We start from the raw sequence: 23,000 nt of genomic DNA, 5'->3' as shown, positions 1-23,000 counted from the left end.
AGTGACTTCCCCTACACTAGAGGCCTCCAAATGAGTATTTGTTGATTAAGTCAAGGAGGAAGTATAGATTTAGGCTCCTTCCTTTTTGGAAACTCTTTGTCTATGTGTCCGTGTCAAAGAAGCCTGGAGGATGGTCTATGGAAGTGATGGATACTTAGTGTGCTGGAAGAAGTGATGAGGGAGTTAGTAGCAGAAGAAAGCTTAGGAAGACATGTATGAATTGATATGGAGTGAAGTGAGCAGAACCAGGAAAACAATGTATATAATAAAAACATTGCAATAAGGACAATCAACTTTGAAAGACTCAGGAATTCTTATAACACAATGACCAACTACAGTTCCATAACGCTCCACGATGAAACATGCTCCCCACCTCCAGCTAGAGAAGTAATGAATTCAGAGTACAGATCCTCCTCCCCACTCCTCCTTTTTTTTTTTTGGACATGGTTAATTTGGGAATTTGTTTTACATGGCTCTATGCCTTTTCAATGGACTTTTTTTTCTTGCCTTCTCAATGAGTGTAGGAGAAGGAGGGAGAAGGTGACAATTTGGAACTGGAAATAAAATAAAATGGAATTAAAAGAAAAAGGAGAAATAGAGGGAACTTCCTTTGGCTGATGTCCCTGATGTCTCATTGTGCTGAGATCTACAATACTTCATAATTCAGTACTTAGATGTAATAGGTTATAGAGTGAGGAAGGGAGAGGCAAATGATGAGGTTCCATGAGTGATAGTTATTCTCTCAAAGGTGAGTTCTAGAGAAGGGATCCAGGAATCTGGCTTGGGTTCCTTCTGGTGCAAATGGCCTGTTAGGGTTTTTAGAGTAGCATTAATTAATGGCAAAGTAATTAAATCCCTGATTATTTATGCCCTCTAAACCACAGGGCAGGCTTCATGGGAATTACTTTACAGCAGCTAAGTATAATTATTAAGTAATCAGGAGGGATGGATAATAACACTCCAGGCACAGGATATTCTAGACCAGCTGGTGTGGGTACCACCCTTTCTATTTGGGGGGCTGAGTTGTGTACATAGTTTGAGAAAATGTGAGAGGGTGGGGAGATGGGGGAGGAGAGAAGATCTTACAAAGCCAATGTCCCAGAATGATTTTGGTCAGGAAAAAGAAGCCTAACCTTTGGCAAGTTTATAACCCTCCCCTTTATCCTCTATTTGAATCACCAAGAAAGAAAATGAAAATCTGATTTCATATCAGTAGAACTGGAGTTGACATTTTCACCCAAATTTATAGTAATAAGAGAGTGGGTTGGGGTTGTCTCCCTCAAACTAGAATTCCTTCTAGGCATTAAATAGATCCAGGCATCTTCAGCTTGAAATTGGGGACCTTTTGCCTCAATGTCCCTGTAGGAACCAGAAACAGATTTGTGATTTCTTATGAACTAAAAGGAGAGCAAGAGGAGATATTGAGAGATGAGTTCTTCCCAAGAGAGTGGGCATATGGTAGTCTCAGATTTTCAGTTCTCAAATTGAGCCATGAAGCACTAATTCTATCCTTTTTCCTTCCTTTTCATTTGACTGTGTTGAGAAATCTGTGGGAGTCTCTCACTTCTAAACATTTTCTCCATCTGTCTTTCTCATTTCCACAGGGATCTGAGTGAGAATTCCATTCAAGCAATCCCCAGGAAAGCATTTCGTGGAGCCACTGATCTAAAAAACCTGTGAGTTGCAGCCTAGATCTCTTTAAAGATCTGGGAAATGATAGGTCTGGTTTTCTCCTCCTAAGACTCCAAAGTCTTCTGGGATCCCAGTTCTTCTTCTTCTTCTTCTTCTTTTAAAGAACCCTTACTTTTTGTCTTAGTAACAACCCTAAGACAGAATGGGCAAGGACTAGGCAATCAGGATTAAGTGACTAGCCCAGGGTTACACAAATAGGAAGTGTCCAAGGCCAGATTTGAACCCAGATTATCTTGACTCCAATCCTGGTGCTCTATCCACAGAACCACCTAGCTGCCCCTCTTGCTGGGTCATTCTTGACAAGTGTAACCCGGAGTCAAAGGTGTGCCTATAAGGAAGCATATATGTGTGATAGAGCCAGAAGAAGCCTAGCACACTAATGAAGACCAGTGGGCTTTGGGGACTGCAATTGAACATCATTGAGCAAAAGCCACTGGCAGGGTGGGGTGTCGAATGATAATATCTCTTGACCTTTATGTTCTTTCTCTTGCCCTAAAATCCTCTACATAATTCCAGCTCTGTCTGCTCCATCCTCTTCTTTGCTATAGACTCCCTCCCCTTTCTGTGGCCAGATTCCCTTAAGGAGCTGTGTTCTTATGTCTAAAACTCCGTTTTCCTTTGCTCTACAGACAGCTGGATAAGAACCAGATAAGCTGCATTGAGGATGGGGCTTTCCGAGCTCTACGGGGCCTAGAGGTGCTGTAAGTATTGTTAGGACTCATCGGCAAGGATAAAGGAAAGAAGGGAGACTTTATTTTATTCTCATTAATTGCCCCTAGTAATTAATATTCAGTCGTTCAGCACTTTGTGTTTGTAGAGTTTGAGCACTATCTTAACCCATTTGGGATTAGTCAGTTTACTGATATATTTAGTGACTTCCCTGACATTACACAGCCAAGATTCCATTGTTATTTATGATTTCCAATTTTCCTCTGTTACTTAATATGTCTGTTACTTAAGCTGGCTACCTTTGGAAGATAACAAAAATACTGTTCCTTGTCTATCTCTTCCCCCTTTTCACCTTTACCTCAGAGAATCCCTAACTTCCTTCAAGACACAGCTCAGGTGCCAGCCTCTTTAAGAGGCTCTTCCTGAGTCCCCCCAGTTGTCCACATTCTCCCCCTCTTAAAATTTCTTTGTATCATTTCCATTTTTGCATTTATTTATCTGTATGTGTTTTGTGTACCCTGAGTAGAATGTAAGCTCTGTGAGGGCAAGGACTCTGGGTGGCTCTTTGTCTTTTGATTCCCAACACCTAATAGAGTTCCCGACACATAGTGGATGCTTAATATGTGTTTATTGAATCGAATCAAATTAAAATCAACCCTTGTTCTAGCCTTCAAAGAGCTACCTGGAGGGGGGGGGGCAGCTAGGAGGCACAGTGGATAGAGTATTGGGTTTGGAGTTCAGATCTAGCCTCAGCCACTTATTGGCTGTGTGACCCTGGGCAAAAGGGTCTAAACCCTGCTTGCCTTAGAAATGAATGAATGAATAAACTAACTAATAAATAAAAACAAAATAAATAAAAGTAAAACCAAAAGCAAATAAAAACAAAAACAAAACAAATTTCGAGAGGAAGGAATATTCCTCTGGAAAAATAGAATCAGCAGATCCCTATTTCTTACCTTGTTCTTCAGGCCATCTCAGTCATAACTTCATATGCAGATGTGATTTTTTTGAATCGCATGGTTCTCATCTCCTTTGAATACTTTCAAGGTGATGTATTTCACTGAGAGAAAACTCTCATAGATTGATACAGAATGCCTCAAAGGTCCTAGGACTGTCTTAAGCTTTAATAGCTTAAACCACGTGGTGGAGCCACCCTATATGTCTAGTGGCTTCCCCCTAATGTCCCCTGTTCTCCTTGGTCCATTTTGTCTTCTCAGGCTTATTTCTTAAATTCATAGAGACAGAAAGGATGTCAGAGAGTCTAGCCAATACTCCATTTTTACATCTGGAAGTTCCTCCTAGACCCTCTGTTTGAGGAGGCAACCAGGAAATTCCTCTCATCATTATCTGCCTTGCTGTGATCTCCTGGATTTCATACTCTCCAGAAATTCATCATTTGCAAGATAAGATCAACTCTTCTCCTCAGCATCCTTGTCCCTGGGAGCACTCCTTTCCTTTGATTGGAGAGGATGGGTTGGACATTGGAGATCTCCTCCCTAATCCTTTACCATTTAAGGAGAAAACTTAGGGATTCGTGTCATCATTTTCCACTCTCTTGATTTTTGGATTTCATGATGTCCAGAAACTTATCATTCTGTAAGATGAAATCTGCTCTAAAACTCACACCTCATTACTTCCTGCCCTTGGAGTCCCTCCCTCCCTATTATTGGAGAGGACGGAAGGTGGACGTTGGAGACTTTCTTTCCAATTTACCATTTCAAATGACCATTTGAGGAGGGCAATCCGAGAATTTTGCCTCAGCATTCCCTACTCTGTTGACCTCCTGGATTTCATGATGTCTGGAAACTCACTATTTTGGAAGATGAAATCAACTTTGAAACTCAAACCTTCTCAGCAATCTCTACTCCTGGGGGCCCTCTCTTCCTCTGGTCAAAGGGGATAGACTTCTGGGAGCACCTCCCAGACCTGTTGTTTGAGGATATCAGCCAAGGAATTCATCATTTTCTACTCTGGTGACCTCCTGGATTTCCAGATCTCCAGAAACTCATCATTCTGCTATCCACCTCCAGGGAAAGAACTGTGGAAATCAGAATGCAGATGAATGCATTCGATTTTTCAAATGTTTATTTGGTTTTATGTTTTGGGGGTTTGGTTTTATAAGATTACTCACTTACAAAAATAAACAATAAGGAAATTTAAAAATAAAAATAAATAAAATGGGGGAAAAAAGAAACTCATCATGCTACAAGATGAAATCAGCTCTGAAATTCACACTATCTCAGATTACTGTCTACCCTGGCTTCATCCTACCCCCATGTTCCTCCCTTCCATTCCCTTTTCAGCTTCTGTTTTTTTGTATTGTCTTCCCACATTAAGACTGTGCGCTCCTTGAGGGTAAGGACCTCTTATACTTTTTGGTCCCCAGAACTAATACAGTGTCATCCTTAATAAATATGTATTGACCATTCACACATGAGGAAACAGGTCTAGAGAGGCTAAAGGATTTACCTGTGGTCACAGCTAGGTCAGAGGAAGAATCTGAAGCCAGTTCTTCCTGACTCCAAACCTGCTGCTCTATCCATTGAACTATTCTTCCCTGCTCCCCAGTAGGAATTCTCTAATTCTGCTGAATTCCTCCATGGTGCTAAGTCAGTGCCTTTGCTCTTACTGTTTGTCCCCTGTTCAAGCCCCACTGCCTCCTCTAATCTACCATGATCTCTTTTTACTGTTTTCTCCTCTGCTGCTCTGTGCCTTTTCACCATGTTTTCTTTTGAAGGCAGGGAGAACAGCTAGAAGAGAGGCAAAGACCAGGAGTCTAGCTAGGTAAGAAGAATTAGACAGATAGTATTATTAAATCATCAAGTCAGGAAGAGATCGAGTTCCAGAGATCCTGAAAGTACTGGAAGGATTAGGATAATATCATGGGTCAGGTTGGCAAGAAGATTGGGTTTAAGGAAATCAAGTAAGATACACACTGTAAGTCCAAGCAAGTAAGAACATTTATCCAGGGAACTAAACCAAGATTCAGGAAAGATCTGTCAGGTATCATCAGGTTGAGGCAGGCAAGTACAATCGGTCAGAATTAGACCTTAGACCTAAAGCTCTGTCCACTGTACCACTTAGCTGCCTCATTTGGGTTTTTCACACAGGTCACAGGAACTACTTTTTGAAGAAGAGACTAGGTCCAATTTTTTTTTCTATACCCCGAGTCCCTTCGAAGCCTAAAACAACGCTGAGCTAGTTTAGCAAACATTAGGTATATTGGTAGATCAGTTGGATGAATTAATAAAGAACTAAGGCTTACACATTCATCAGAGCAGATGACCAGATTCCTACTTCATGATTAGCCCTCATATTTGCCACCCGCTAAATTAATGCTGTTGCTTTCCTGGTGTCTAGGACGCTGAATAACAACAACATCACCACCATTCCTGTCTCCAGCTTCAACCACATGCCCAAGCTCCGGACTTTGTGAGTATGCCCGGGGATACGCAAAATAAATTAACTGCAACCAACCATCGGAAGTATAGTCAGCTTTCACCTATCTGATAAAGAGTAAGATATGAAGAAAAGCTGGTGAGAGCTTCTGGAGGGCAGAGCTGTTAGGTCTGACTTATGTCTCTTATTATTTTCCTCTCATCTTTCACTTATTTATTTGTTTGTTTTGTTTATTTTTTGTTGTGTTAAAATAAAATTTTTTTATTATTTCCCTCTCATTATCTGGCACAGTTTTGGGTTATATGTATAACTTAGTGAATGACTGGTAAAATGGAGGGTGCAGGAAGGAGTGATAGGGCAGTGGTTAATCTAAAAATAATTTATGATTGCTTTTCCCCCTGAGATATGCTAGGTAATATTTGGCTGCAGATTTTCTTTCCTAATGGTACTTTGTCTAAGGGGCATGGAGACCTGAGATTTAGGGCTGGAAGGACCTTTAAAGGTCATCTCGTCCAGCCAGATGACCTGGGGGAGAAAAGATGGGATTGCTTCACCCAGATGGTCACCTCCCACTTTTCACCTTTCCCTTCAGCCGTTTGCACTCCAACCACCTTTTCTGTGATTGCCACCTGGCCTGGCTGTCTCAATGGCTGAGGCAACGTCCCACCATTGGACTCTTCACACAGTGTGCAGGACCTGCGTCCCTGCGAAGCCTCAATGTGGCCGAGGTCCAGAAGAGTGAGTTTAGCTGCTCAGGTGAGGAGGACCTGCTTCTTCTGGCTCTCTCCCACCCCTCCATTCTTCCTGACAGGACACACACAGGGAAAAAGAAGCATGGGGTTTTTTGTTCTCCTTCTTGTCCCATTTGTTTCCCAAAACAAACACCTCTGTATCACTGTTCTCATTCTATATCCATTACTGTATCGATGTCCATATCTATTTGTCCCCAAAGTTTCCATTCAGCGGGGAAACAAAAGTTTTGCTGAGAAGTGTCCTCTCTTCCCTCTGCTCTGTTGGTGGGAGATAGGTATGTCCAGTTTGAAGTGGACATAGCTTTCCAGAGGAAAGGATTTCGAAAGATCTGCCTTGACTTCTTGGCTTGATTCGGTAGTTTTGGTTATCTCCCTTAGCCATGACAGATCCTGGGAAGCAGCTCTTGTGCCACTGGATAAATTCTAACACCTCCATAGGCTAATGAATGACTGTCTCTTTTTCTAGTGACTACTTAACTTTGCAGAAAACAAAATCTGCCCAGCCCCAAGTCATTAATCACTTGCCAAATAAAAACCAATCAACGTTACCTGCTTTACATCCTAGAATGCTTTCTGTCTCTTGTTTGATCACAAATTCTTTCCTTATCCATAAATTTGACAGCTGGACTAGCCTATGCTCCTCTGATTTGCTAATGGTAGCATCCTTTATGTCTAAATCTTGAATCCATTTTGACCATATCTTGTATAGTGTGTGAGATGTTAGTTTATACCCAATCTCTGCCATGCCTTTTTCTAGTTTTTCCAGTAGTTAGTGATTTCTTGTCCTAAAATCTTGGGTCGTTGGGTTTATCAAATATTATATTTGATCATTTATATCGATTATATATCAATTATATATCCTATATATCCTACATAATAGATCGATTATATATAATATACATATTATATATAATTGATCATTTACTACTGTGCATTATGTAGCTAATCTACTGCTCTATTTCTCAGCCATTATGAGATTGCTTTGGTGATTCCAGCTTTGTAATACAGTTTGAGGTCTGGAACTCCAAGATCTGATACTACTCAATTTAGAATTTCTTAAGACACATGCAGATTCTGTCCCACTAATATCTCGCTCCCCTCCCACCACACCCTGATTCCTGATGTTGATTCAAGAGGATCCCAAGCAAGGATGGAAAGGAAGGGAAGAAGCATTTATTAAGTATCTACTATGTGCCAAGGACCCTGTTAAGTGCTTTTATAAATAGTATGCCATTTGATCCCCATAACTCGAGGCAATAGGTACTATTATCCCCACTTACAGTTGGGGAAACTGAGGCAGAAAGTTTAAGTGGTTTGCCCAGGGATTGAAAGGTTGGAAGTATCCGAGGCCAGATTTGAACTCGGCAATGGTAACTTGTTCTAAATCAGGAGCCATTCATTATTGTGGAGTCCTGTTGCCTCTCGTTCTGTATTTTGTTTGGGAAAAGGTGTTTTAATCATAAATCAAACAAATCACCCCCTGGACATACGGCCCCTCCTAAGTCTAGGGTCCTGCACCTTTTGCCCCTTAGCCACTGTTTTTGCTGCCCTCTGTAGGTCAAGGGGAGGCCGCCCGGGCTCCTGTCTGCACCCTGTCCTCGGGCTCCTGCCCCCCCATGTGTGCCTGCAGCAATGGGATTGTGGACTGCCGCGGCAAAGGACTCACTGCTATCCCGGCCAACCTGCCTGAGACCATGACAGAGATGTGAGTCCTGGGGAAGGGTCCATCAGGAGGGGGAGAGGCTGTGGCTGGGCTCGGCCCAGACCACTGGGGACAATAATCTCCTCGAGGGAAGAAGCTTTTCCAGATGGAACTGCCTCCTGTGCTCAAATGAACTGGAGAAGATTTTTTTTTTTCTCCAGATTGAATATCAGGGGCTAAAGGAGGATCTGGATTCCTTGAGAGGCTCTAAGAAAGCATCTTTGTGACTTGGGTTCTTCTCTAGCCAGTGTATCCCGGGACCCTCCCAAAGATCGGGATTGTTGGGTTCCATTTCTAATAGGTTAACGGGATGGAGAGCAACTCGACTAACCTTGAATGTCTGTCTTAAGATTCTTTATCTGTAAAGGAAGAGGACGCTGCCTGCTTCATTAGGAAAGAAGTAGTATCCGGGTGGAAATAAAATGGGAAGTTTAGGGAAGCTTCGGAGAATTTAATAATGTGGCAGAGTGGAGAAGAGGGCAAGCTAGAGAGTCAGGACGCCCTGAGCACAAGACCTGACAGAATGACTTTGGGGAAATCTCTTCATCTCTGAACGTTCTAGGCAATTCTATCAGACTTTAAGTCACAGAACCCCTGCTACAGGTTTTTTTTTTTAATGAAATTTCTTTCTTTTTTAAAATATAATGTTTATTTTCTTTTTTAAAAAATATTTTTCCGTGGTTACATGATTTATATTCTCTCCTTCTCCACTCCTGAAGCTGACAAGCAATTCCATTGGATTGTACGTATATTATCTGAATTTTCTTGATAGTTCTCTATATAAAAAAAAATAATAGATATGAACACACGTACACACAGAACCCACTTCATGGGCGGATGTAATGTTCAAATGAGCTAATGGGTATGAAAAGCTTGTCAGATTTTAAAGCATCAAATAAATGTGCATTGTTGTTGGTTCCTGCTAGTATAATAGTCTTCCTTAGCAGTCCTCAGAAGCCTGGGCTCATGGCAGAGACGCAGGATGTCTGCCCAAATAGGTTTCCAAGTGGGAACTTAGAATGGGTCACCCTGTGCTGCCAGTTCAAAGTGGAGTAATAAATATCAAGTCATAATACCATGGAATTTGGGACTAGAAGAGATCTTTGGAGACTGTGCAGTCCCATCCTCCTTTCTTAGAGGAGGAAGCTGAAGCCCAGAGAAGACCTGTAAGGTCACCCAATGAATTAATGTCAGAGCAGGAACTAGAGCTTGGATCTGCCTCCCAGCCCAGGACTCTCTCCACTGTTCTCTGTTTTCCAAACAAGGGCAGCTCCCTCTGCTACTATCTCCCTTCCCTAACCCTGCCAGCTCTAGCCTAGGGAGCTGCTGCTGACTGAAGAAAGGAAGAGAGGGACAACCTGGCAGAGTGGGTAGAGAGTTGATCTCGGAGTCAGGAAGACCTGGACTCAATCTTGCCTCTGACATGGACTGGCCATTTAGTCTGTTAGTGCCCCAGGCAGCTCTCAAGGATTTAAAATTTCAGGTGTGGATTTGAATTAAGAACTTGGAGCTTCCTTCACTAAAAAAGTCATAGGCCCTGCTCCCTCAAATGCAAAGAATTAGGGTATAATTGGGGGAACTCTTAGTTTGGGCAAAATGTTTTGCCTTCCCTGGGGAGCCCAGCAGATCAACTAGTAGACCGAAGGAAGGATGCAAAGGAAGGAGTCTTGGGAAGTACCAGGGTGAGAAATGTCCAGGGTATACTCAGTCTGGGCCTCAATACCAGTGCTGGGCTTTCATTGTGTCGGGTACCCAAATCTACCCTGGAAACGACACATCATCAGTAGTGTCTGGACTGTTTTCCTCCTTCAGGCAGGTCCCATCCACCCTTCTCTTACAGTCTGATAAGACTAGTCCATCCTGTCCTTCCTAGGAGGAATTCAGGAAGAGCTGTTGCAAGCTTAGCCTTCAGAATTCCTTTCCTCACATGGGGAAGATGAAGCAGCAGGGGCTAAAGGGGTTGTGGATAAAGCTCTGGATTTAGAGTCAGGAAGATCAGGGTTTAAATTCCACCTCAGCTATTTACTAGGTGTGATACCCTGCACAAATCACTTCACCTTTAGGAACCTCCATTTCCTCAACTATAAAAAGAAAAGGTTGGAATCAAGAACTTCTGAGAGCCCTTCTAGCTTTAGATGTAGGACCCTCTGATCTTTTGAAGTCAGGTTCTGCCTCCTGACTGTTTTCTGGACCCATTCCCCAACATCCCCCCAGCCTGCAGATGCTGGCAATAAAGTAGTTGAGAGCTTAGGGCTGAAAAGTGGTAGACAGGAAAGGGAATGTTATTACATCTTCTCATCTAGAAACTCCTTAGCTCAACCAGAAATGCCTTCTGGCCTCACTAAGAGTTTTCCTCTTGATAACATATGCAACTTTAATTAGTTGTGAGTTGAAGCAATATAAGCCCTGTTCCCCAGCGCCTCCCTAGAGGCGTTAGGATGGGGACTTTGGCCTTTGGGCCAACTATTCACTGGAAGTCATCAGCCTCCTCCTTTTGGCTGAGCTTTGCTTATCATGCTGGGTGGATTCCCCAGGTGGGTAAAGATGGTGCCAGGCTGCTGGAAGAAGCTGCCTTCTGGTAGGGAATTAATTGGTATCTGAGGTCCTCCTAGGTACTCAGCTCCAGGGTTTCCTGTAGACTGTGGAATCAGTCCTTAATTTTCCTATTTGTTTTTTTCTCTGCAGCCGTCTGGAGCTCAATGGCATCAAATCAATCCCCCCTGGAGCCTTCTCTCCCTACAGAAAGTTGAGGAGGATGTAAGTGTATTCAGTCAACTTCCCTGTGACTCATCCTGTCCCTTCTGTATTTACACGGGGAGGTTGGGGATGGACAGGGATGGTTCTGGGACCTCGCAGTGAGCACGAGCTCTCCATCCTGCCTTATAATATCTGATAGTCAGACCCTCCTGCCACCATCTTCTTTGAAGTGGTTTGGGACTGGGCAAAAATCTCAGGGGAGAGATACATCCTTCTGATCCTGGAAAATGTTCGCTCAGAACTTAGGGCTAAAGAAAGCAGATGCAAAATATTTCCATGGGTTTGGCCATCTAGCTGTGTGGGGTAAAGGAAAATGCACTTGCCTTGAAGTCAGAAGGCTCAACTCAGGTCCCCGATCAGATACTCATTAGCTCTAGGACTATAGAGAAGTCACTTAAACTCCCTGACACTCGCTTTCCTTGTCTGGAAAATGAGGGAGTCCAAATAAGTAATCTGTAGAACCTTTTTAGTTCTAGCAGTCCATGAGATTTCTGGATTCTCTTCTTAACACATTATGTAATTCTGGGCAAGTCCATGCTTTAAACCTAAGGAGGAGGTGTGATATAGTAGAAGGAGCGCTACATTTGCTGTCAGAGGACCCGGGTTCAGATCCGGTCTCTGCCACCGCCACTATGTGATCATCTTTCAGGATCTTAACATCCTCTTCTGTGAAATGAGGACTTGGTGGCTTAGGAGACTATTCTGGCTCTAACTCTACAATTCTGTCTTCCTCACCTCATTAATAAAAGAAGGAAGACCATCCCTGTCCCATTTTGTATCCAATAAACTATTGATGAGATGAAATGATAAGACAAACCTAAAGTACTTTTGTTTTCTTAGAAGGGAATCTCTGGGCAGTGGAAAAATACGTTGTGATCGATGAAGTTGATGAATTCTCTCCCTTCTTTTTGATTTCCAGAGACTTGAGCAACAACCAGATCTCCGAGATTGCCCCTGATGCATTCCAGGGTCTTCGTTCCTTGAATTCTCTGTGAGTAATAGATGGCATCAGAGGTACCGAGCTCCAGTTGGGGCTCCCGAATGGAACCAGCCCTTGGTGCCCCTCCTAGAATCCAGGTCACAAGTGAAGTAGGTGTTGGAGATGAAAGCAGGGCTAGGTTTGCCTGGGACAGAGTAGGTCCAGAATCCTCCAGACTTGATAAGGAGCCCAGCAGTTAAAGAGAATTTCTGGCAGAGGCTCTAAGCTCATTGATCCCAAGAGACCCAACGAAGGGGTATTGGTAAATATTTACCAACCAGATTGCTGAGAACTGTGACACACTTTTAAGTTTAATCTGCATCATGAACATTTTCTCCATCTTTGTCTTAAGTCTGGAAACCAATAAGCCAACATATCAACCTCTGATCTGTAGCATTGGCTGATTTCTGAGGTGTAAATGCTTACCCTTCTTAAGATTGACAGTGGGCTCTCCCAAGGTGGTACAAATGTGCCTCTAGACCCAGCCCTGTTCCCCATGAGCCTCACTGGAGGACCAGATCCATCGGGAGGCTATCGGGAGTGTAATGAAGAAGGAGAGGTATCAGGAACACTGTTTCCAGCTCCCTGGAATAATGCGAATCTGCCTGGTTTGCATTGTGGAGATTCTTCAACCTTAATCTCCATCGATTGCCATCGTGGGCTACACATCTGCAAAGTCCAGCGATTAGCCGTCCGCAGTCTTTAGTGAGAACAGAGCTTAGGTGGCTCTTTCTTACTCCTTTTCAGAACCTGCCTCTCATTCCATGTTGCTAGTACAGGACTAGGCAGAGAAAGCCAGGTGAGGGGAGAGTCTCCCTCTAACGTGCCGCTTCTGCTTTTTCTCCCCAGTGTTCTATATGGAAACAAGATCACAGACCTGCCCAGGGGTGTGTTTGGAGGTCTCTACACCCTGCAACTGCTGTAAGGACCACCAACTTATGGACATCCCTTTAGATGTGTCCCAGAGGGAATGGGAAGGACTCTATTGGGGACAGGAGCCCAGACCTTTCAGGAAATGTTCCCAAGACTAACCCTGTGCCCCTAAGCATTTTCAGTTTCAGTGACAAGGAGGATGGGAGGAAGAAGTTTTGATTTTCTATCCTGTCACAGTCGCATTAGGGGAGGCCTTATCCTTCCATATTGTCAACCCAAAAGAATGAGAAAGGGCCATGGAGTCCCATAGACCATTCAGTACTTTGTAGAGAAGGAAAGGAAGGTGAGATATCACTGGAAAATGGTGAAAAACAGACTCCACACTAACCAATGGCGATGAAGTCTAGGAAATCAGTTTTCTCTATGAAGCTCTGTCTGAGAGCAGCCCCATGATTTTCCCATGGTGTTACCCCGAAGCTTTTTGATTTAGATGAAGTCCAGTGATCATGTGGGGGTACAATCATGCAATCCTATTCAGGGCTCAGATGGGTTCCCTATCTTCCTCTTCCCTCTTCCCTGTCTCAGCTGTTCAAACAGAACTTCAGGAATGTTGGAAAGTCCCACAAATTCCTCAAGTGTGGCCATTTTCAGTGTTTTCCAATTCATCCATCCATTTATTCATTCATTAAGTGTCTTCTATGTTATAGAATCTATGCTAGGCACTGGGGTTATAGAAACAAAAAAGAAACTGTCCCTGTCCTAAAGGAGCAAGTATCCTATTGGGGAGAAGAAAGGAGAAGAGAAGGAATATAAACACCAACAAAAAAATACAAAACATTATCTGGAAGGTGGAGAACACAGTAGCAACTCATAGGATCAGGATAAGTTTCAGTGAACCAATATATTTATGGCTACACATCTTGCAATTAATTACATGATGATTTAAGCACTAGTATATGATTATAGGACCCTTTTTAATAAATATTCTTCAGGGGGCAGCTGGGTAGCTCAGTGGATTGAGAGCCGGGCCTAGAGACGGGAGGTCCTAGGTTCAGATCCGGCCTCAGACACTTCCCAGCTGTGTGACCCTGGGCAAGTCACTTGACCCCCATTGCCTACCCTTACCACTCTTCCACCTATAAGTCAATACACAGAAGTTAAGGGTTTAAAAAAAATAAAAAAATAAATTTAAAATAAATAAATAAATATTCTTCAGTGACTGGTCAGTGTACAAGAGATAACTTTGGGGTGTAATTAAATGCCCACTTTGTAGGGAATGAAAATCCAGGCCACTCCTGGTTGAGCACCCCAGCAAGTACATTGTAGTTTTATTTTTTGCCCTTGCTACATCTCTTCTTCATCCCATAGCCTTCTCAATGCCAACAAGATCAACTGTGTCCGAGCTGATGCCTTCCAAGATCTCCAAAACCTCTCCCTGCTCTCACTCTATGACAATAAGATCCAGAGCCTGGCTAAGGGGACCTTCACCTCTCTCCGAGCCATCCAGACCCTGTGAGTAGCCCCTACTTTACTCATTAAGCTCCAGAGCCAGGAAAGATCTTGGGGAGGGGAGGGATTAGGGCTGGCTTCTTGGTGGCAGGCTCAGTTTCTCTATAATCTCTCTGAAATAGATTCAGACAATGCAGTAGCAAACTTATTATTAGACATTAATAAATTTTGGAATAAATGTATTCCTGGTTCCAGGCTAGCTTCTTGTGGCTTCCAGGTAGAAGAATCCATTTATACTTTTCTGTAAGAGGGAATGACCCTTTGGTTGCTTATTTGTGTTGGATAGTTGGAAAATAATTAAGCTAAGAATTTGCCCAGTGTCTGCCATTTTGTGCCTCCTGTTCTAATCCCTGTCCTACTATTCAACGTTGGAGCTATATATAACTTTTGTGGAGTTTTTTTCTTCTTCTTTTTTTTTTTTTTTAGAATCAGTACTGATTCTAAAATGAAAGGTAAAGGTTTAAAAAAATATATCTTTGACATGTGCCTAGCCTGCTCTCCTAAAAATTTTTATAAGGATAAAAAATTTGGCACCTGGGCTGACATCAGCCACCCTTTTATCTTTTGGGGTAATGGTACGGTCTGTTATCTTTTCCATCTTTTGAAACATTTTGGAAATCAGTCTCTGAGTGCCCTTAAAATGGTGTCACCACCCATACTGATTTCTTTTGTATGTGCTTAATGTGGTTTAGCTGCTCTTCTTGACTTTACCTTCTAAAATGCCATTTTCATGTCGAATTTCAGTCTTGGTATAGCACAGTAGGTCCTGTGGTGTTCAGAGTCCCAATGGGGTCATTCTCTCACCATCAGTGATGAGGTTTGGTCCTTACAGGAATACTGACACACCTGTTCCATTTCTTATCCATTTTTGGCCCTATTAACAATTCCATCCAGAGATGCTTTTAGAATGATTCTGATTTCATTCCCCTGATAATCTTTATTTTGTTTTCTTAAGGCTTCATTTATTTATTTATTTTTCATTCAATTTTTAATGAATTAATTGAGGTTTTTATTTTCAGATCCAAATTCTCTGCTTTCCCCTAGGCCCTCCCTGGCCCAATGAGAAGGCAAGCAGTATGATACCCATTATACATGTGAAGTCATGCAAGACATATTTCCATATTAGCCATGTTTCATGCTAAGCTCTTTGCAAACTCATTTTCCCTTCTGTTGCTTGTGGCTGTTTTTTGAGCTGATGCAGCTTGTGATACTCCACAATCCCCTTCTGAAATGTTTTGTAAAGAAGCTCGTGTTCCAGACTAGTGCCACCTTTGGCTGCCATGTCTTTCTACATGGCAAAAGGATCAAGCCTTGCTGACTGAGACAGTTTCTGGGCTCATTTGGGCTTCTCTTTGTGCCAACTGTCTCACCCTGGTCACACTTGTCTAAGGAATGATTATAATCAGAGGCAATGTCTTTACTTTTCCATCCATTTTGCAAAAGAAAACACTTTGCAAATGTTAAAGCATTACATCAATGTATTTTATTCTTATTTCCCATTTTTCTGCCAAGAGACTATTTAAACAGGTTCTCAGATAGGATATAAGTTTCTTGAGGACAGGAATTGTTTAATTTTTTTTTTATCCCTAGAGCATAGGATAATGTCCATCACACAATAGCCATCTAATAAATATTTGTTTATGATTGGCTGGAGGTTGTGATTGCATGTAAGTTTCTTTTTTTTTTTAAATCCTTGTTCTTGAAATTTGGTGCTGATTCTTTAAAAAGCCCTTATGTTCTGTCTTAGAATCAATACTATGGTTCCAAGGCAGAAGAGCAGTAAGGGCTAGGCTTATGGGGTTATGAGATTTGCCCAAGGTCATCCAGCTTGGGAGTACCTGAGGCCAGATTTGATCTCAGGACCTCCTGACTCTCCCCAGCTTTCCCTTAATTTGAAGAAACTTAATCAATTTTATTGTGTTGATCACCTGAAGGCCTTTTTAAAGGTATCCCTAATGGGATAAGATTCTCATCTAGGACAGCTTCTGCCAATACAAGCAAAACCTTCCATTGGCTTTTCTTGAACTCTGATCATCTCTTTGTAGCCTCTCCCTTCCCTTATCAGGAACAGAAAAGATAATTCCAACGATCTGTCATTTTTATCAGCAGGGCCACTCCTCCTGTTAATAAAGATACCAGCATCTAGCCTTCATGAATTGCTATTACCAAAAAATAATAAAATTTATCAACATGCTGCCATATTGGTGGGGGAGTGGTGAGTCTCTGGATTTAGCTAGGCTAGTCCTTGAACAGCAGACACACACGATCCCTTAATAGACCTCTTGGTAGGACATTCCAGAGCTGATTCTCTGCTACTATAACTTCTGAAGACCCCAAATAATTTCTATACCATTGAAGAAGCATGAGAATCAGACAGTATGTGGAGGTTTTCAGAGCAAGAGAAGAAATGTTTTCTCTACCTAATCATTTCTTGTGTTGAGCTTTCTGCCCTTTGAAACTCGGTCTTGCAGAAAATGGTTATTATCATCCAGTGCTTAAGGTTATCCATTAACCAGTCCCTTTAATCACAGTCATGGAAGCTTTAAATCCTGTTTTAGCAGCAGGCCCAGGGACTCTACCTCCTTGCACCCCCAGGACATTTTAAAATATAGAGTAGAACAGGGTTTAACAGAAACATACAGTGATTTCTCCAAAGACAGACACAAATGGATGGAAGCAGGCTCTGCAAAGGTTGATGCCTTTAAGCAGAAGCAGGTATATAATCATGGAGTCTAGGGAGAGTTCACTTACCAGCCCCTCCAATCCGTTGAATTTTCAAATAGCTGTAAAATTTTCCCTGGAGACAGTCAGTAAACACAGCTTCTCCATGAAAGCTAGCAGCTGAAAATGTATTTTTAAAAAAAGTTTATACTGGATTAAAAGGAGGCAATGTAGTATAATGGAAAAACACACCCAATTGGAAGTCCAAGGACCTGGGTTCAGATTCCATGTTGGGTAGACCTAATTTTTAACTTTGACCTTTATCAGTCAAATATCTTCTCAGGGCCTTGATTTACTCATTTGTGGAATGAGAGATATGATGGGTACCATAGAAAAGAGTCTTGGAATTGCTGTTGAAGGACCTGTGTGCATGTTAGCAGCTAACAGTGTCCTGGGGTCTCAGTTCCTTATGTGTAAAATGAGGGGGGGGGGTTCACCAAGAGCCCTTTAAGACCCCTGCAGGTTCTGAATCTACAACTTTTGATTGATTGATTAATTTTATTACCAAGTCTGTGATAAAGAGGGAAGTTGAGTAACATAGGCAGTCCCTAAATCTTGGGCGCTTAAGACCTGGGTTTTAGCCTTAGTTGTGGAAGATTGGGCAAAATTGCTGACCTGCACTGGGTAGGCAGCATGTTAGAGCCCTGTTCTTTGAGCATGAAGCCCCCAGTCAGTGAATCAGTCGCCAGGCACACATTTGAATAGGGAAGATCACAAATGAAAGAAAGCTGGAAAAAAGGTGGGGGCAGGGAGAAGAGAAGGTATCCTTGTCCAAAAAAGCACAGCCAGCTGGCACTGGCCACCCTCCTTAAATGGAGCTTCCAAGAGGAGCTGACCAGTCAGAGGCAGGACTCCAGGGGCAACAGGCACTTCTGAGATGGAAGTTCCAAGTTGTCATGCTCTTCCAGGATTGGCTTGGTGGATTGAGAACCAGACCCAGAGATGGGAAGCCCTCAGTTCAAATCTGGCCTCAGACACTTCCTACCTGGGTCACCCTAATCCCCATTGTCTAGCCCTTACTACTCTTCTGCCTTAAATCCAGTACACAGTATTGATCCTAAGAAGGCAAGAGTTTCAAATAATGATGATGATGATGATCAATCACAGAGGTCAGCTAAGTGGCTAGGCTTGAACTAGGACCCAAAATGGAAGTATTGGGTTCAAATCTGGATTCAGACCCTTCCTAGCTGGGTAATCCTGGTCAAGTCACCTAATTTCCATTGCCTAGCCCTTACCACACTTGGAGCCAATACATAGTATTGATCCTAAGACAGAAGGCAAGGGTTTCAAATAAAAATGATAATAATGTTTCATCACAGAGGGCAGTTAGGTGGCTCAGTGGATTGAGCTGTGCAAGTTAGGAGGTCTTCAGTTCAAACTGGTCTCAGACACTTCCTAACTGCGTGACCCTGGACAAGTCACTTAGCCCCCATTGCCTAGTCCTCATCGCTCTTCTGCCTTGAAGCCAATACACAGTATTGATCCTAAGACAGAAGGCAAGAATTTCAAATACTCCTACTACTAATAATAATGATTAATCACAGTGGGCAGCTAAATGGCTCAGTAGATTGAGCCAGACCTAGAGTTGGGAGGTCTTGAGTTCAAACTTCCTAACTGCATGACCTTGGACAAGTCACTTAACCCCCATTGCCTAGACCTCATCGTTCTTCTGCCTTAGAAGCAACACACAGTATTAATCCTAAAACAGAAGATAAAGGTTGTTTTTTTTTTTAAGTGTTGTCTTGAGCATGATGGAAAAGTAGAGGAAAAATAGAGGAATTTAACCTCTTAAGGCTTAATTTTCTCATCAGTAAAATGGAGATGATAATACTAGCAACTTATCTTGAAGGGCTGCTGTGGGGAAGGTGCTTTCGCATCCCTTTGACTGCAGTATAAATTTGAGTGACGACCTTATTAGTTGTGTAACTGGGCAAAGCTCTGCTTTGAACTGTAGGTCAGGAGGAATTAATCCTGGAGTAAGTTACTGGGTGACAGTCCAGGACTAGGTCTTGGTTTAGCCCAGTGAGCTCAGCTCAGTCCATAAAGCAGGAAACTCTTGATGCTACCCAGGGTTGATCCCCCAAAGGACCAGGCTTGTCCAGAAGATGGCTGTGTGTTCCCTCATCACCCATCACAAACTCTTTGTCTCAGGCAGCCGTTTTAGAAATAGAAATCCTACCAGCCCTTCGGAGGCCAGGTGAAAGGCGGTGGATGATTCCGAGCAAACCCATTGCCACTACTGGGAGGCATAAAGAATAAAGGATTTCCTGTTGAGCATTTGTAGCGTCTACCTTGCACACAGGAGAAGGGCAGAAAGCGATGGCGTCTAGGTCTAGCCGGTGCTATTGGCCAGAACCCTGCCTGGAGACTGTGACAGGGAACAGGATGACCTTTTAAAAGCAGGCGATTCTGTGGAAATAGTCTCCGGGTCAGGGATTCCCAACAGGGCCAGCACAATGGATGGGTTGATTGTGGGGCGGAAGCTTCTGCTTCTTTAGCTCCTTAGAAGCACTCAGGCTTTGACATTTGGGGAGATCCCAGGGAGCCAAGTGGCGGAGATGCAATTGTCTGGAATTTCAAAAGTACAGAAGCCAGAGGGAGGGAGTGTGTTGCCAGAGGTTGGCAGAGCATCCGATTCCTTAGCCCGTCTCTCTTCCAATTCTTCCCTTCCCAGCATTCTTTAGGCTGAAGTGACAAGTCTTAAGTGGCTAAACCTGTACCTTCCCGTAACCCATTTCCTTGTGATCTTTACACTGAACCTGTATCCTCTCACCCTTTCCAGGTTCCCCATTCCCCCATCATTCCTCATAACATGCTCCCCCCACCCTTCCTTTCCAGGTCATCTCCCACCACTTCCACATCAGCTCCCTCATCATACCTGTGAGAATAAAACGGAATGAATACTCCTGATATTTTAACCTAAAGGATTTAATAATAACAAAAATGAGAAAGGGATTCCTTCAGCCAAGTGAGCAGAGGACAGAGACACACTTTACCAAGGCAAAGCCCCCAAAGAGCCCCGCAGCGGGGGTCTCAGCCAAATTTATCTCCCAAGCCTCTGTGCATCAAATGAGGACGTACTTTAAAGGATGCTGGGAATGTAGCTCAGGTGTGGCAAATTTTCCACCTGCTCAGTACCTCTCCTTTCCCTGCTTTCTTGACTCACATCACATCACCCTTCTCTGACTGCTCCTCACCTCTTCCCACCATTCTCCATAACATCCTGCCTCGTCAGCCCTCTCAGCACCCTTTTGTTGTTCTCAGTTCCCCTGCCTCATGCCCATGGTCAGACAATAGCCTGCCAGCACCACCCCCTGCCCAGATCTTCACTTCTCTTCACGATGGATCACCAGGCTTTAAAGGAAGAACAGATTGTCTCTCACCACAAAATGTGGACTAGCTTAGATGAGGCCAGAAAAGGTTCTTTCATCCTATTTTCCTTTATTCTCGATTTGTCTTCATTTTGGAAAGACACCTGGCTCAAAATCCATTCATCTGTGACTGCAACCTGAAGTGGCTGGCTGACTTCTTGCGCACCAACCCCATTGAGACTAGCGGAGCCCGCTGCGCCAGTCCCCGTCGGCTCGCCAACAAGCGCATCGGGCAGATAAAAAGCAAGAAATTCCGGTGCTCAGGTAACTGTCCATCTCCCTCTTTTTCAGGGATGAAGAAACGGGAGCCCAGTGCTGTCTGGGAAGTTTAGGACTCGGGAGTTAATAGAAACAAGCCCATGGACCAGAATGCCCATCAGATTTCTTTGTGTGGCTTTTTTTAATCTCTTAGGAGACCTGAGAACCAGGAACCTACTGTTCAGGGAGATCAGAGCGTCCTCTAATTCTTTGACTAGCCAGAATGCTTTCTGCAACTTAAAACAATAGGAGTGTCCTGTGGATTGGAGCAGTGGGGCTCAGTGTGTGAGATTGAGGATCAGAACACGTGAATTCTATACCTGATTCTCACGTAGAAAGCCCCACAGGACCAGATTGGGAGCGGAGATCTGGGTTCTGGTTCAGGTTCTCCCATTACCTAACTGCATAACTTTGGGCAGGTTTTGGATTCTCTGGACCTTAGTTTTCTCATCTGTAAAATGAGAGACTTGGACTAGACTAGACTAGACTAAAATCTCCTTCAGAGGTAAGATACTAAAGTACTATATCATATTCCACCTGTAAAATGGGAATAATCTTGACCTTTCCTTTACCATGATGGATAGTTTTATAGCTTATTTTTAGTTCTTTACCTTAAACACACAGTATAAGTATGATGCTACCTTTTAGTCCCAGTCACAGAATGCCAGAGCTGGACCTTAGAGATCCTGACCAATCCCCTGACTTTTGTAAGATCATAGAATCCAGAAGCTAAAAGGGAACTTGGTTGGCCATCCAGTCCAAATCCCTCATTTTACAAGTGAAGAAACTGAGGCCAAGAGAGGTTAGTAACTTGCCCAGTGTCACACAGATGACAAATCTGAAATTTTGATTTTGGAAATGAGAGCTTTCCTATAACTTAGAGAGAAGCATTTACTGTAACCACTTCAGAGGGATCTACAAGACACTTCAGGCTTTCAAATTCTGTCTCTGGGTCATCTGTATAAATTGTTAGAGTGAAGCAGCTGCAGGTACAGGTCCCTAGACTGCTCTCTAAACAATCAACTGGTGCTTTTTTATTCTTATTCTTCTCTACAGCAAAAGAGCAATACTTCCTTCCAGGTAAGGGACCTCTGAGGAGTGTCGGTGAGAAAAGAGATCCCCATGTCCTGGTCCTAGGATGGTTTGTATGTGGAAGGCTTGGACAAGGGTCTTGGTGTCTAGACACGGGTCTAACTGGGGGTGGGTTAGATCTGGACCCTTTTATGAATGGGGTGGTCCTATGGAAAGCAGCTCTTCTTGATTCCTCATGCCTCTTTCTCTTGAGCCAGGCACAGAAGATTACCAGTTGAACAGTGAGTGCAACAGTGATGCTGTATGTCCTCACAAGTGCCGTTGTGAGTCCAACGTGGTGGAATGTTCCAATCTGAAACTTACCAAGATCCCAGAGAGAATCCCACAGTCCACTGCAGAACTGTGAGAGCATCTCCTCTGCCACTTTGACCTGACACAGCCCTTCTTTTTCTCTTCCTTCCTTCCTTCCTTCCTTAACTCCTTTCTCCTTTCTTCCTTCCTTAACTCCTTTCTTCCTTCCTTCCTTCCTTCCTTCCTTCCTCCCTCCCTCCCTTCTCTTTCTGTCTCTGTCTCTTTCAGTGAATCCTCCCACCTCAGCCAGCTATGTCTTCATTCTTTCCAAACTGCTCTATGGATTTTCCCCATCCCAGTCTATGTGGGGTGTCCCTCTCTTTTATTTAATTTTTATGTTCTGTCTTCTCTCATTAGAATGTAAGCTCCCTGAAGGCAGGGACTTTCTTCCTATTTGTGCCTAATATACAGTAAGTGCTTAATAGCATTTGTTGACTGACTGACTGCCACAAAGATGCTTTCTGGCTCTCTCAATTTATTATCCTGTGGGTGCCCTTGTATACATTTGATGAGGTTATGGTTTTCAGGTAGGTGTTTGAGTGGATGAAGAGAGCAAGGATAAACACAAGGCAGGGATACCCAGGAAACTATACAATTTGCTCTAGTTTTTTATTTACTGAAAAGGTAAGAATTAGAATTTGGGACTAGAAGGTGCCTGAGACATCATCCAGGCCAACTCCTTTGTTTTGTGGCTAGCAATTCACATTCCAATGAGAAGCAAACAGCAACTGACCATATGACCCAGGGCAAGTCACTTAATCTATCTGAGACTCTTTTCTCATTTCTTAAATGACAGTAATAGAGAGAAGCAGTAAGTCATAATGGATAGAGAAATGATTTTGGAGATAGGAATTAGGATGCTATATGTAAAACCCAGTGGAATTACTCTTTGACTATGGGGTGGGGTGGGAGGAAGGGAGGGAAAGAACATGAAT

At 43.2% G+C, this 23,000-nt stretch overlaps 1 protein-coding gene across 1 annotated transcript in view; it reads left to right on the top strand.

Annotated features, from left to right (window-relative positions):
* SLIT1 (slit guidance ligand 1) overlaps window positions 1-23,000 on the top strand; it is a 250,314-nt gene that overhangs the window by 174,147 nt on the left and 53,167 nt on the right. The window contains exons 5-16 of the mRNA XM_044660208.1: window positions 1,605-1,676; window positions 2,322-2,393; window positions 5,722-5,793; window positions 6,353-6,516; window positions 8,070-8,217; window positions 10,900-10,971; window positions 11,891-11,962; window positions 12,800-12,871; window positions 14,192-14,335; window positions 20,525-20,688; window positions 21,739-21,762; window positions 21,972-22,116. Coding sequence (XP_044516143.1) covers window positions 1,605-1,676; window positions 2,322-2,393; window positions 5,722-5,793; window positions 6,353-6,516; window positions 8,070-8,217; window positions 10,900-10,971; window positions 11,891-11,962; window positions 12,800-12,871; window positions 14,192-14,335; window positions 20,525-20,688; window positions 21,739-21,762; window positions 21,972-22,116 — 1,221 coding nt within the window. The remainder of the gene's footprint in view (window positions 1-1,604; window positions 1,677-2,321; window positions 2,394-5,721; window positions 5,794-6,352; window positions 6,517-8,069; window positions 8,218-10,899; window positions 10,972-11,890; window positions 11,963-12,799; window positions 12,872-14,191; window positions 14,336-20,524; window positions 20,689-21,738; window positions 21,763-21,971; window positions 22,117-23,000) is intronic.

This window comes from Gracilinanus agilis, chromosome 2, assembly GCF_016433145.1.
Source record: "Gracilinanus agilis isolate LMUSP501 chromosome 2, AgileGrace, whole genome shotgun sequence".
In the NCBI taxonomy this organism is placed as follows: domain Eukaryota; kingdom Metazoa; phylum Chordata; class Mammalia; order Didelphimorphia; family Didelphidae; genus Gracilinanus; species Gracilinanus agilis.
The sequence above is the reverse complement of the archived record's forward strand: the minus strand, read 5'-3'. Positions and strand labels throughout refer to the sequence as shown.